We start from the raw sequence: 13371 nt of genomic DNA, 5'->3' as shown, positions 1-13371 counted from the left end.
AAGAAAGTTTGTTGGTTGAGGAGATGGAGCAAAACCAAATTTTGACCAATGAACATTCTGCTCTTTTGTCAAAATTTGAGGAACATCCAGTCGTCATGATTCTCTCAGTGGATCACAAGAGACTTACCTATGATTATCTCAAAAGTAAACAAGAACTCGAACCCCCGGGAATGCTCATGATGATCTTAGGATGAAAAAAGGATTATTTCCTCACTAACGGTATAATACACTAGGGGTGGCCTCTCGGTGGGAAGCCTGGCAGCAGGCCCGCCTCGGGGCCCGAGTGACCCCGTGAAGGACTAGCGTCAGGGGAGGAGCCTGGAGACCTAGATAGAGACCAAAGGACCATCTTGATGTGCAAGCCAAGATGGTGGCGGCGTGAGGTCAGTTTGATCCTCGTCAGCAGAGCTCTCATTCTCTCCATTGAATAGCTTGTCAAAGTACTCTCGCCATCTATGTTTGATCTTCTCGCCCTTCACCGAAAGCTGATCTGCTCTGTTTTTATGCATTTGACTTGGTCGGCATCCCTCATCTTCCTCTCTCCGACCTTGGCCATCTTATAAATGCCCCTTTCGCCTTACTTCATGTTTAAACGTTGGTAGAGGTCCTCATATGTCCGACTCCTTGCTTCACTCACGACTCGCTTTGCGGTCTTTTTTGCCACATTGTAATTCCCTATGTTGTCTACACTCCTATCTAGATGTAGGTGTGTGATACAACCTTTCTTCTCCTTGATAGCCTTTTGGGCATCATTGTTCCACCACCAGATATCTTTAGTTGCGCTTCTACTTCCCTTGGTCACCCCATACTATCTGAAACCACCTTATGAACGCAAATCACCATCTCCGTCCACATATTGTTTGCATCACCTTCTTCCTCTCAAGGGCACTCCTAATAACCCTCTCCTTCAACTCATGAGATGCCTCCCAATAGTTAATATTGAGCAGAGGAAAAATAACTCCAACTAAAACGCAATTTTGTAAATTCATTTTATACAATAGGAGTTAATATGAGCATTTAAACAATTCCCAAACACATTTAGGGTTTAATACTCAAATCAATTCCAATGAACTCCAAATGATGCATACATGTGATGTATATGAATGACAAGTTAACATCCAAATGAATGGCATGTTAACATCCAAAATTTGAAAATTGGGATGTTACACAGTCACCGGCAAGCCTCGGTAATGAGGGCGACTTTTTTTCTTTTAGACTACCCATAGTGGGGAGTAACTTAGACTAGTAACATGCATATGTTATGAGTCCACCTTACTATCTTTATAGTGATGAGTAACATATGTATAGTGTCATTTATTAGGTTGCAGACTTGTCTTGCTTGTGTGATAGCGAGAGTACAACACTTCATTTATTATGTATAGTGTCATACTAATCCCCGGTCCTTTTTACCCCGTGTATTAGATTTGTGTCAAGCCAAACTTTATAAAGTTTGACCAAGTTTATACTAAAAAATATCAACATCTACAGTACCAAAATACACATACCATGAAACTACATTTCATAATGAATCTAAAATATTGGTTTGAGTGAATGTTGATATTTTTTTTTATAAGGTGGGTCAAAAAAGTAGAGATACTTTGACCTGAGAGAAAACGTATGTGCAAACTAAAAAGGACCGGAGGGAGTATGTTACCACATGTCTCTCTTTCCTTATTAATTACTTGCCACATCATTTATTTTGCTTAGATATGTGGATGTTGCCACTTATGTTACTCCCACTATGGTAGTCTAATTGTGCATAATAAACATACAGAAAGACATGTAATTAACATCTCAATCAATTAATTGTAGTACATGACACGTACATACATACATAAACAGACTGATTGACTGCACACACACAGGAAACACACAACTCAAAGCCAGAATGCTCCTCTGAAACGTCAGTAAGCCCTGCAGCTGCAACTCCGCGTGCTAGCACTTCTTCTAGCTAATTAGGCTTAGCTAGTTGTTAAAAACGGAGGGGTTGGTGGTGGCGCTGCTCACTTGGACCTCCAGCACCTCCAGCTTCCGCTCCAGGCTGTCTAGTTTCTCGTTCAACGACGCCAGCTTGCTCTTCGTCGTGGCCTCTGCAAAATGAACGCATCAGATTAGCAAGGTCCTGAATTATCTGCCCGCGCCTTCCTTTTGCTTTTGCGAACTTGTAGTCCACATCCCCTCTTTTTTCTGTTTTCTAGGTTTTCCTTTTGTTCATTGGTTTTCGCTCAGAGTCAGGCATTGGGGTTTTCCGCCCAGTTTCCCTTATAAACCGGGTCACTCTGTATTTTATTTTTCTATCTTAATGAAATTGGCATAACTCCTGCTTTGACAGCCAAAAACACAATGCCGAGGATGAATAAGAAAGCAACAAACAAACAGACACGCATGGTTGTTGATTCGCGATCATGGTTCAAAGGTATCCAATCTACTGACTCCGTTCTTCCCACAAGTTCGAGAGGCTAATCAATATTCCAGGCCAGTAACAGCATACCGCGCAAAACAAGTCACATTCTAGTTACAGGATATAACTGTGCAGAACTAGTTGAAATCGATTTCCCATTGCCCATGGCTAAGGGGTGAACTAGTTACACCTCTATGTTGATGCTGTTCGCTGTTTCCGGCCATGGTTCCATTGTCTATTTTGTGAGGCAAGAGAGATGCTACTTGGTCAACAGCAAAATCACATAATGCATTCTTTTTTCTTGAGACTGGAAGCGCAACCATCTGGCATCCCACAGGTTTGCTGCAAACGAGTTAATTGCATAAAACGATCACATTTGGGACATCGTTTGCAGAAAACCACGAGGTCACTAATTATTTGCAAAAACCACCGCACATTCAGTAATCCTTTTGCAGAAAGCACTTATCACTTGCTTTGTCGTGTTTGATCGCGTTTCCGACAGGTGAGGCCCGCTCGTCAGGAGCTGACTTGCCAAAAAATTGCCACGTGTGCGTCTTAACCAAGTCTTCTTCCTTCTCCTCTCTTCCCCTCTCAAACACATTACAAACAAACACGTTGAGGGCAGGGCCCGACGCTGGCGCCGCTTCATCATGGGGAGCAGAGAAAAGTGGTCATGTGAGAGGCCATGGAAGAGAGTCTCCCCGCAGCTCGCCGCCAGCCGTTCCCTCAACGCCCATGACCAGGGCACCCGCTGCTGCGTCGCCCTGCGAGCAACCGCCACCGCACTCCTGACACGCGAGCCCGAGCCTCTACACGGTGGCCTCGCTGTCAGCGCCCACGTGGTAGTCCCCGGTGGATCTTCTTCTTCCCTCACATTCTATTTCAGCTAGACATTTCGTTGAGCAGTTGGCATGCATCAAGCAGCAGGAGAAGGACATGAGTGTGGAGGCCTCCGGCAAGGTGGCTCTGGTCCTTGGCCACCCAGGGGATCGAGGTGGAGGCTGCAGTCGCGCGCATCTGCGACGCTGTCCGCACACACAGGCCCGCCATGGTAGTACGAGCTCGAACCTATGCGGAGGCCAAGCCGCCGCGTGCATTCATGCCGCTGGCCACACACATAGCTCCGTGCGATGGCCGATGCACAGGTTGCAGCTGTTGTCATCGACTGTGGCAACACCCTTCGACTCTCTTGGCGTGGCCGTTGGCCACCCAGACGGCGTCCACGTCGTCTCTGTGTCCGGACCCAACCTCCAGCCATCTCACCGGCCAGCACCGTCGTGCATGTCCGCGCCCGCCACCCATGAGTTGAGGGGTCCCGTCACCATGCCGCCTAGCTATCACCGGCAAGAAGCTCTTGCAACTACGTGGCCTGCGCAAGGCTCAGCACGCCGCCGCAGACTCTGCTGGTCGCCATCGACCCCAGCAACGACGCCGCCTGGATCCCGTGCAGCGCCTGCGACGGCTGCGCGCCCAAGTCGTCGCCGCGATCATCCAGGCTCAGCACGGCCTACTCCTCCACGGCGGCGACCAGACCTCCCGCTGCCATGCGGCTCCCTCAGCCTCTGCACGCCCGGCAACAACAGGTCCTCCTGCACCACGCACACGAGCCGCGGCTGCTCGCCGGCCGACGGCTCCACTCTCCCCGTCCAAGCCGACGGCATGAGGCGCTGCCCCTTCCAGTGCACGCACACAACGTGTTTGTTATAATGTGTGTGAGAGTGAAAGAGAGGAGAAGGAAGAAGACTTGGTCAAGACGCACACGTGGCAATTTTTTGCCAAGTCAGCTCCTGACGAGCGGGCCTCACCTGTCGGAAACGCGATCAAACACGGCGAAACAAGTGATAAGTGCTTTCTGCAAAAGGATTACTGAATGCGTGGTGGTTCTTGCAAATAATTAGTGACTTCGTGGTTTTCTGCAAACGATGCCCCAAATGTGATGGTTTTATGCAATTAACTCGCTGCAAACACATCCCTAGAAATACATTATCGCCGCGTGTGCCAAGAAGAGATAAAGGATGGATCACATACTACAGCACAACTTTGTTGATGGTATTCCTTATTTCTAGCAATGGTTCCATTGTATTTTTCTTTTTAGGCAAGAGAACTGCTACATGGTCAACAACAAAGTCACAGGAACTAGCATTTTAGTTAGACTACCCACAGTGGGAGTAACATAGATAGTAACATCACAGTCTCTAGGCAAAACAGATGATGTGGCAAGTAATTAATGAGGAAAGAGAGGCATGTGGTAACATAGCTAGTTACTGTAACATCACATATACCAAGACAAGATGAGTCTATAACCTAATAAATGAAGTGTTGCATGACACCTCACATATGTTACTACCCACTGTGAAGGTAGTAATATAGATTAGTAACATATGCATGTTACTACTCTAAGTTATTACCATTGTGACTAGTCTTAGAGGGGGCAAAGCGCCGTTGCAGTAACGGGCAATTCAAGGCTGACTGACCCACCAACCTCATCGGCAACATGCGCGAGGAAGTCGGCTATGGAAAATACGGGCCTGTGCAGTCATGGAGGCGGATGCAGCAGGGCATATCATCCATGAGGGAGATCTTATCCTGAGCGCAAGCAGGTACTAGGTATCAAGAGTTCTAATTCCCCGATGCGTGGAATAAATCACACCTAGAGGCGGGTGGAAGCAGTAGGGGCTAAGATCCAATCCAATCCAATCCAATCGTACTGAGGCAAGCAGGCAAGCAGACGGGTGGGGAGGAGGAAGGGAATGCGGGGAGGGAAATGGGGATCTGGGGGGCGCACCGAATCGGAGGAGGAAGTCGAAGAGGCGGCGGACGTTGAGGGAGATGTTGGAGATGAACTCGCGGTTCTCCCAGTCCGCCTGCACCGCGATCCCCACGTTCACCGCGCTCCCCATCCCGCCTCCTTGCCCCGCGCGAGCCATTGCTTCTCCTTCGTCTTCCTCCCGCTCGCAGGACGCTTGGCAGTTGGCTCCGCTCCCCACCCACTAATGGAGAAGAAGTCGCTTCTGTCCTTGGTTACCTTCCACTCTACGCTTCGGTTGGGCTGGGTCCGTGGGCCTGCCGGCAATCTACTTCCACATCCTCCTATTAGGGGCCCAGGCCCACGTATCATTCGGTCGCCGGCTCGCCGCCATGCCGCTGCGGCTGCTGTCCCACCCGTCGCTCACGGCGGCGCAGCTCCGGCAGCTCCACGGCCACCTCCTCACCGCCTCCCTCCTCGGCGACCGCTACCTCCCAAACATCCTCCTCCGCGGCCTCCTCCCGGACGCCCCTCTCCGCGCCCTCGCCCTCTTCCCCCGCCTCCGCCGCATACTCCCCGCATTCCTCCCCAACAACTACACCTTCTCCTTCCTCCTCACCGCCTCTATCGCCACAGCCATCCCCATTCCCTCGCCGTCGTTCCCCTCCTCGGCCCACACGCAGCTCATCTGCGCGTTGCACGCGCTCGCCGTGACGCTCGGCTGGGACGCGCACGCTTACGTCTCCAACGGCTTCATCCACACCTACGCCTCCCGCGGCTTCCTAGACGCCGCGCGCCGCGTCTTCGACAGTGCCGTCCTCGCGCGTACGGACGACGTCTGCTCCTGGACCTCGCTTCTCACGGCCTACGCCAGGGCCGGGCACATGGACGACGCGTGCGCCCTGTTCGATGGAATGCCGCACAAGACGCCCATCGCCTGGAGCGCCATGCTCAGCGCCCACGTCGGGGCGGGCGGCTTCGGGGATGCGCTCGAGGTGTTCGACATGATGCTCAGGGCTCGTGTCCGGCCCAACAGGGCGGCTATCGTTGGCGCACTGGCTGCATGCGGTGGGCTCGGGGCGCTGGAGCAAGGCCGGTGGGTGCACGCTCTCATCACCGCTACCGCCGGTAGGATGGATGGAGGGGTGGCTACTGCGCTGGTGGACATGTATGCCAAGTGCGGGAGCCTAGACTCGGCGAGGCAGGTGTTCGCAGCCATGCCGGAGCCCGAGCGCGACGTGTTTGCTTACACGGCCATGATCTCGGGGCTCTCAGACCACGGCCACTGCCAGGAGGCCGTCGAGCTGTTCGGCCGGATGCGGGACCTGGGGGTGCGCCCCAACGAGGTCACCTTCATTTGCATCCTCAGCGCATGTGCCCGTGCCGGCGGTGGGCTTGTCAGCGTCGCTAAGGAGATCTTCGGAAGCATGTCTGCCGTCCACGGCATCGAGCCAGGCGTGGAGCACTATGGGAGCCTGGTGGATGTTCTCGGCCGTGCCGGGATGCTCGCGGAGGCCGCGGCTGTGGCACGGGCAATGCCGATGCGGCCCGATTCGTATGTGCTAGGTGCGCTGCTCAATGCGTGCCGGGTGCACGGTGGTGATGGCGTGAAGCTCGGAAAGCAGGTTGTGGAGTGGCTGGCGGAGCTTGGGCTCGACCACAGCGGCGTGCACGTGCAGCTGTCCAACATGTACGCCTGCTCCAGCAAGTGGGAGGACGTGGTAAGGATCCGGTCGGTGATGGAGGAGAAGAAGGTGGCCAAAGTGCCCGGCTGCAGCATGGTCGAGGTCGATGGCGTCGCTTGCGAGTTTGTTGCTGGCGACCGCTTCCTTGATCCGTGCATCAACACCGTCGTCAGAGGGCTCGATCAGCAGCTCAGGCTGCTTGGCCATGACTACCGTCACCTCGAGGAGCTGTCCAACTTGGCGTAGGCTTAAGTGTCCGTTTCCGTCTCAGGTCGTCGCACACCGTGTCTTGGCCTCTTATAAGTTGGAACACCATGTTGCAGACTCGTACCACAACTACACATGGCAAATATTGTTCAGCCGAAAGGGGGCACAGATCCATTGCTCAGATGACATGCTCATGGAGGTTTCTCCTACCTGCTGGCCAAGACGCGGAGTTGGTCAGCAACTTCCGCAGCTTGACATGCTCTCATCGGCTACCTTCGTGGAGCTTCACCGCTGGCAAGCCAACAGGCCAGGCCAGCTGAAGCCTTTCTTCAGTACTACCGCCGAGACCTCTGGAGAGGAATCCTTACAGAGGTGTATGGAATGATTACCAAATGTGATGTATCTCCACGGGTTCCTTCAGGCATTTGAGAAGTTGATAAAGAGTCTAATGAGCTGGAAGACACAAGGCAGATTGATCCCCGTAGCATCAACTAACAGGTTTTTTACATGTTTGTTTTTCTGCAATTCCGGTGAAGTGTTGTGGCCGAATGCTTCCATCTCACTGGCTTAATGTGCCAGTTTGTCAGTTGCCGTAATCAGAAACTTCTCAAGTTCTTCAGCACTTGTTAGAACAGAAAACACATATAAAAAAACAGTGAGAAAACACTTTTCAACTTATCCTTCAGTTGTCAACCTATCTTTTCCGCAGTTCATCCTAATTCATGTTTCTGACACATTTTTTTGGTCAGTTTTAGTTTTCCTCAGATTACTAGCAGCTACCCGGAGATGTCACAGTGGTGCTTTCAGCACGCTACCCTGTTCAGACGGTGGCAGCCTAAGTTCAGATGATGGCCCTCGGTGTTGAGCAGCTCAGTGAAGGACCTCCTCAAGATGTCTACTTTAGTTTTGGAGTTCTCCATGTTAGTGTAACCTTGCTGTTCACGGACAACCACTACGACATCATCTACCTATAGATCTCCCGTGGAGAAATTGAACAGATTTTTTGTCTTCTAGAAATTGAAGAGATTTTTTGCTAGGTTATGCGATGATCGAAGCAGCTAGGCGTGTACTACATTGTTTCTTCTGTTGGCACATACTGCTAGTACCAATGGATTGACTACTTGTCATATAAGGACAAGAAAACTTTAGTCTGATTAGTTCCTGTGACTAGTTCATATGTACTACTCCTGTGTATATCCTCTCATGTCTATGTTGTTTCTTTCTGGTTCTTTCTATCACTTCTGGCAATCTTGCTTGTGCCTGAACATGTATGATCATCTAATTGTGCGATGACTTGCAATGCAATGTGGTACAGCAATGTACTTGTTGATACAACAATAGACTGGCTTCTTTGGATTCATTTCAACAACTTGAACATTTGTCATAAAAATTTATACCCTGTCACTTACAGCAGCAGAAGCTCTAGGCTTTAGCTCCGGAAGAACGTTGCATGCATCAACGCTTTAGAAGAGGAAAAGTAAAATAAAATCAAACAACAGTATTATCAGTTTCTAAAATTCTGAACCAAGGCATCTTCTCTTCATCTACTTGATTAGCAGATAGGCAGGGGCTCGCCGTTCCACTCCTTGAGGCACTCCAGCAGAGCATCGATGTGCTTACCCTGGTTCATGGCAACGAACACCTTGTCCACCTCCTCGCCAGGTGACCGAGTCTTCTCTCCGGTCAAGTAGACTGTGCCCAGCTCCTCGCGCACGAACCGGTATAGAGGGTATGACCGGCAGTCTACGATACGGTTTGGTTCTGCAGCGGTGCCATTCTCCACTGCACCTCTAGCAGCCTCAACCTTCTGAGGTAGTGTTGCACAGAGCTCCTGCTCGAATTTGGCAACCTTGGCAAACACCGAGGTTTCCACGTTGTGCTCAGCCTCGCCGTTGGCCAGGGCATGCTCAACCAACACCGCGCGCATCTTCTTCATGAGAGGATAATTGGCGCTGCAAGGGTCGTCTGCGTATGCAAACACCGCCTCGCGGTCGATTGTTTGGAGCAGGTCCTTCTCACAGAAACGTGCGTTGTGGAGGCCACCCATGTCATTTGTGATCAGGGTCTTCCTAGCCACTCTTGTGACACAATTCTTGACGGCATTCTTGACATTTTCTTCGAGGTGGCGCAGGTCGATGGCTTGGCACAGCGCAACCAAAAATGTAGAGGACATGAGCTTCAGAATGTCGATGGCCTCGGCAGTCTTACGGGCTGAGATTAATCCGAGGGAGTTAACATCTTGGTTGTGCTGTTCCGCACTCTGGACATGGTTGGTCACAGGGTTGCCCAAGAATTGGAGCTCCGAGCAGTATGACGCCATTGCGATCTCGGCACCCTTGAAGCCATAGTCAAGACTTGGATTGCGGCCACCAGAGAGGTTGGAGGGCAAGCCATTGTTGTAGAAGTCGTTTACTAGCTCCGAGAACTGGGCAAACATGAGCTTGCCAATCGCAGCAATGGCAAGCCTCGTGTTGTCCATGGACACACCGATGGGCGTGCCCTGGAAGTTTCCACCGTGGATTGCCTTTCCACGAGATACGTCAATAAGTGGGTTGTCATTGACAGAGTTGATCTCGCGCTCGATTGACTTTGTCGCTGCACGGATGACCTCAATTTGAGGACCGAGCCATTGTGGTGATGTGCGGAGAGCATATCTGTCTTGCTTTGGCTTCATTAATGGGTCGAGCTCACCAAGTTTCTTCGCGAGCATCATGTAGGAGCTGCCCTCCAGGATGTGCTCCATGATGGCCGCAGCCTCGATCTGTCCGGGGTGGTGCTTCAACTTGTGTGTTAGGTGGTCGGTGTACTCTGGCTTGCCGTTCATCACTTCGCAGAACACGGCCGACAAAACTTCAGCAAGCACACCAAAGATGTTCGCTTCAAAGAGAACAATGGACGCGAGCCCGGAGCCCACCGCCGTGCCATTAACCATGGCAAGGCCTTCCTTGGGCTGTAGCTCGAAGAAGCCATGTTGGATACCGGCAATCTTAAATGCCTCGGCGGCATTAACTTTTGTGCCATCGGGAGCAACAGCCACAGCATTTGGGCGGCCGGTGACAAGTCCGGCGATGTAGGAGAGCGGGACAAGATCACCAGAAGCGGTGATGGTGCCCCGGAGCGGCAGGCACGGTGTCACGTTGGCGTTGAGCAGCGTGGCGATGGTCTCGAGGATCTCAAAGCGGATGCCAGAGTACCCTTGGAGCAGGGTGTTGACGCGGACGAGCATCGCCGCACGCGTGGTGGCCGCGGGCAGAACGTGGCCGTCGCTGCCGGTGCCGAACGCACCGGCGTTAAGGAACCGGATGAGCTCCCTCTGCAGCGCGCCCCCCTCCTTGGTCCTCCGATGGGAGGTGGCGCCGAAGCCGGTGGTGACGCCGTAGCTGTCGGTGCCATTCGCCATGCTGGTCATGACCCAGTCGCTGCTCTCCTTGACGCGGCCGCGGGCGGACTCGTCGAGCTCCACCCTGGCCCCGTCGGCGGCGGCCACCGCGGCGACCTGGGCGATGGTCAAGCTTGCGCCCTCCATAACCACCACCGGCCTGCGGTACTCCTCCACCATCCGCTTGACGGCGTCAAGATGGCTCCCCGACAGCTCCTCCGCCGCCTTCCCCCAGTTGAGCGGGTCAGCACTCCGCGGCTTGGCCACGCACAAACCGTCGTTGCCATTAGTGGCCATTGGTTCGATCGACAATTTGCCTTGAAGTCTCGATGGAGCAGCTTGAGTAGGGACTGGTGGTCTTTTTTTTTTTTTTTTTTTTGCGGGTGAGGGACTGGTGGTCTTTACTGTATCAGCTCGATGATGTGTGGAGTAGCCTTGTGAGAGAAAAGCTCGTTGGAGTAGGAGAGGCGGGGAATGCTCTTCTTCTTGGATGGAAATGGAGACGAGGGAAGGAGTTAAATAGGTAGCGCAACCATGGTGGGTGGGGAACTGGGGATTGGTGTGGACTATGACCGGAATGGTGGTGTTGACCGCTGGACTTGGCCGGGTGAGCACGAAGGTGCGGTTGGTGGCCTCGTGCGTGCGCAGTAGGAAGAAGACGAAGAATAGGCAGCTGCTGCGACAATGGGATACTAGTATTCTATGCAGTGCTATGCGAGGGGAACGCACGAGGCGACGCTGCACGCGCTTGCCAGATGCTAGCTGATGGCGATGATCCAGTCTGTTTTGGAGACTTGGCGACGAGCTCCAGCGTCCAGCTTGCGACCCAGCTAATTAGCAGCAAACTTGTCCATCATTGTCCCACTCATTTCATTTCAATTAGGTGTGTGTGTGCCCAAGTCCAACAAACTCTCGTATGATTAGGTATAGAGCGGAGATTTGCGACTTGTGAATTTTTGGCGACATGGCCTTGAGCCTTGACCGTGACTAGAGGGCGGCAAGGTTCACACAAGAGATATCTGAACGAATTTGACTTGTTCCAACATGTTAATTTCCTTGGTACCCGTCCAGGTTAGAGTACCCAAGACGATTTTTTTCACGCCGGCGCCGTAAAACCCCCTCAGTCGCGCCCCCAAGACGCCGAAATCCGCCGACTCGGCCTGGTTTTGGGCCCGGCGATCCCAGGCCGAACCCAGCGCACTGGGGGGCGCTTGGGGGCTCCGGCGGAAGGAAAAACCGCATCTGGGCCACACTGTCAGGCGAAAAGTCATCTTGCACGTCCAGATTCGCCTCGCCCATCCCGGCGCCGCCTACCCCCCTCCCCCCACTAGCACCACCGCTAGATAGGCCATTCCCCCGCCGGAAAGGAGAGAGGGTTCCGCCGCGGCATCCTCCACCACCTTTCTAGACGAGTTTTCCGGCGCTCCGACCGCGCAGGGCGGGATACCGGCGGTTGTGCGCCCACCACGCCCGTTAGGTGTTCGGCGATTTGTCTGCTCGGCGATGGACTCGGACGACGAGGAGGCGCTCGTGGCGCTGCTGGAGGAGGAAGCCGATGCCGACGTCCAGACGAAGAGCATCTCATGGTCCTCGCCGCCCTGGCCGGCCTACTCGCGAGCAATGCAAAGCCGCGGCGAGGTGGCTCGGCACCGGGCCGGCTGAAGGCAAAGAACCAGCATCGAGTGGAAGGCTATTGCTTGCTCTACTCTGACTACTTTGCCGACGCTCCACTGCACGGCGACAAAGTATTCCTTCGTCGTTATCGGATGAGCCGAAAGCTCTTCCTTAGGATTGTGAATTCCATCCGGGAGTTCGACAGCTACTTCAAGTGCAAGAAGGATTGCACCGGCACACTTGGATTCACCTCAATCCAGAAGTGCATGACAGTTATGAGGATGCTTGCATATGGAGCTCCCGGTGAAATCACTGGAAAACTATGGACGCATGGCCGAGTCCACGATCATTGTGTGTTTCTACAAGTTCTGCAGGGCAGTGGTGGCAGTGTTTGGACCGCAATACGATCACCCAATGCTGAAGACACTGCTCGGATCCTAGCACATAATGCAGCAAGAGGATTTTCAGGGATGCTTGGAAGCATCGACTACATGCATTGGAAATGGAAAAATTGTCCATTTGCTTGGCAGGGAATGTACAAAGGCGCCAAAGGCGGTTGAAGTGTGGTACTTGAGGCAGTGGCCACACACGACCTATGGATTTGGCACTCCTTCTTTGGTATGCCGGGAACTCACAATGACATCAACATACTGCAGTGCTCCCCTGTCTTTACCAAGCTTGTTGAAGGTCATTCTCCTTCGATGAACTTCGAGGTCAATGGGCGGCACTACAACAAGGGATACTACCTAGCAGATGGCATCTATCCGAGATGGTCCACATTTGTGAAGACTATCTCAAACCCTGTGCCAGGAGGCAAGAACTCCCACTTTGCGAAGGTTTAGGAGGCTTGCAGAAAGGATATCAAGCGGGCATTTTGTAACGCCCCAGACACACCCACCGGTGGTCGTTACTCCTGGCGGGATCTAGACTGGCCCCACAGATCAATACTAGTCTTTTCTGCGCACTTTGTCCTCACGCGCACCCGAGAGCAACTTCCCGGTCGGTCACCCATCCTGAAATTACTCCAAGCTAAGCACGCTTAACTTTGAAGTTCTTTCCAAATGGGTTCCCGGAAAAAGGAATTCCTTATTGATATGAGTAGTCTATCATCCCTAATAAGCCATGCTATCACACATTTGGTGTGCTCCAATCTCGATTTGCTGTTGTCCAGTACCCTGCTCAGACCTAGTCGAAAGATCAAATGTGGGAGATCATGACTTGCTGTGCCATCTTGCACAACATGATCATTGAGAGCGAGCAGGAAGAGCCAGTGTTTGACACTGAACCATATTACACGCAGGGTCCTCTTCCCCAAGTTGATCACCACCTACCGGCAACC

The 13371-nt window shown here is 52.6% G+C and overlaps 3 protein-coding genes across 3 annotated transcripts; 1 reads left to right on the top strand and 2 right to left on the bottom strand.

Moving 5' to 3' along the window:
- Positions 1-1769: 1769 nt before the first annotated feature.
- On the bottom strand, positions 1770-5428 carry LOC109752038 (protein BRICK1). Its single transcript, XM_020310907.4, has 2 exons — positions 5187-5428; positions 1770-2090 (listed from the first exon to the last, which is right to left on the bottom strand). Exons 1-2 carry the CDS (start codon positions 5326-5328, stop codon positions 1966-1968), a joined length of 267 nt encoding a protein of 88 aa, XP_020166496.1. The 5' UTR covers positions 5329-5428; the 3' UTR covers positions 1770-1965.
- A 111-nt stretch (positions 5429-5539) lies between these two features.
- Positions 5540-8274, top strand: LOC109752037 (pentatricopeptide repeat-containing protein At5g66520). The gene is made up of 2 exons (XM_020310905.4): positions 5540-7694; positions 7789-8274. The coding sequence occupies exon 1, from the start codon at positions 5540-5542 to the stop codon at positions 7076-7078; it is 1539 nt and encodes a 512-aa protein (XP_020166494.1). The 3' UTR covers positions 7079-7694; positions 7789-8274.
- Positions 8275-8362: 88 nt separating this feature from the next.
- LOC109752036 (phenylalanine ammonia-lyase-like) lies at positions 8363-11055 on the bottom strand. Its single transcript, XM_020310904.4, has one exon. It carries the CDS (start codon positions 10713-10715, stop codon positions 8592-8594), a length of 2124 nt encoding a protein of 707 aa, XP_020166493.1. The 5' UTR covers positions 10716-11055; the 3' UTR covers positions 8363-8591.
- Between the last annotated feature and the right edge of the window lie 2316 nt (positions 11056-13371).

The sequence above is a fragment of the Aegilops tauschii genome, chromosome 2 (genome assembly GCF_002575655.3).
Source record: "Aegilops tauschii subsp. strangulata cultivar AL8/78 chromosome 2, Aet v6.0, whole genome shotgun sequence".
NCBI classification, from domain to species: domain Eukaryota; kingdom Viridiplantae; phylum Streptophyta; class Magnoliopsida; order Poales; family Poaceae; genus Aegilops; species Aegilops tauschii.
This window is presented reverse-complemented; position numbering and strand designations above follow the sequence as displayed.

Coding starts and splice junctions, on each gene's coding strand:
- LOC109752036 (XM_020310904.4), bottom strand. CDS start 10,715: ATGGCCACTAATGGCAACGACGGTTTGTGCGTGGCCAAGCCGCGGAGT.
- LOC109752038 (XM_020310907.4), bottom strand. CDS start 5,328: ATGGCTCGCGCGGGGCAAGGAGGCGGGATGGGGAGCGCGGTGAACGTG. Junction 2,091..5,186: donor CGACTTCCTCCTCCGATTCG/GTGCGCCCCCCA, acceptor TTCATTTTGCAG/AGGCCACGACGAAGAGCAAG.
- LOC109752037 (XM_020310905.4), top strand. CDS start 5,540: ATGCCGCTGCGGCTGCTGTCCCACCCGTCGCTCACGGCGGCGCAGCTC.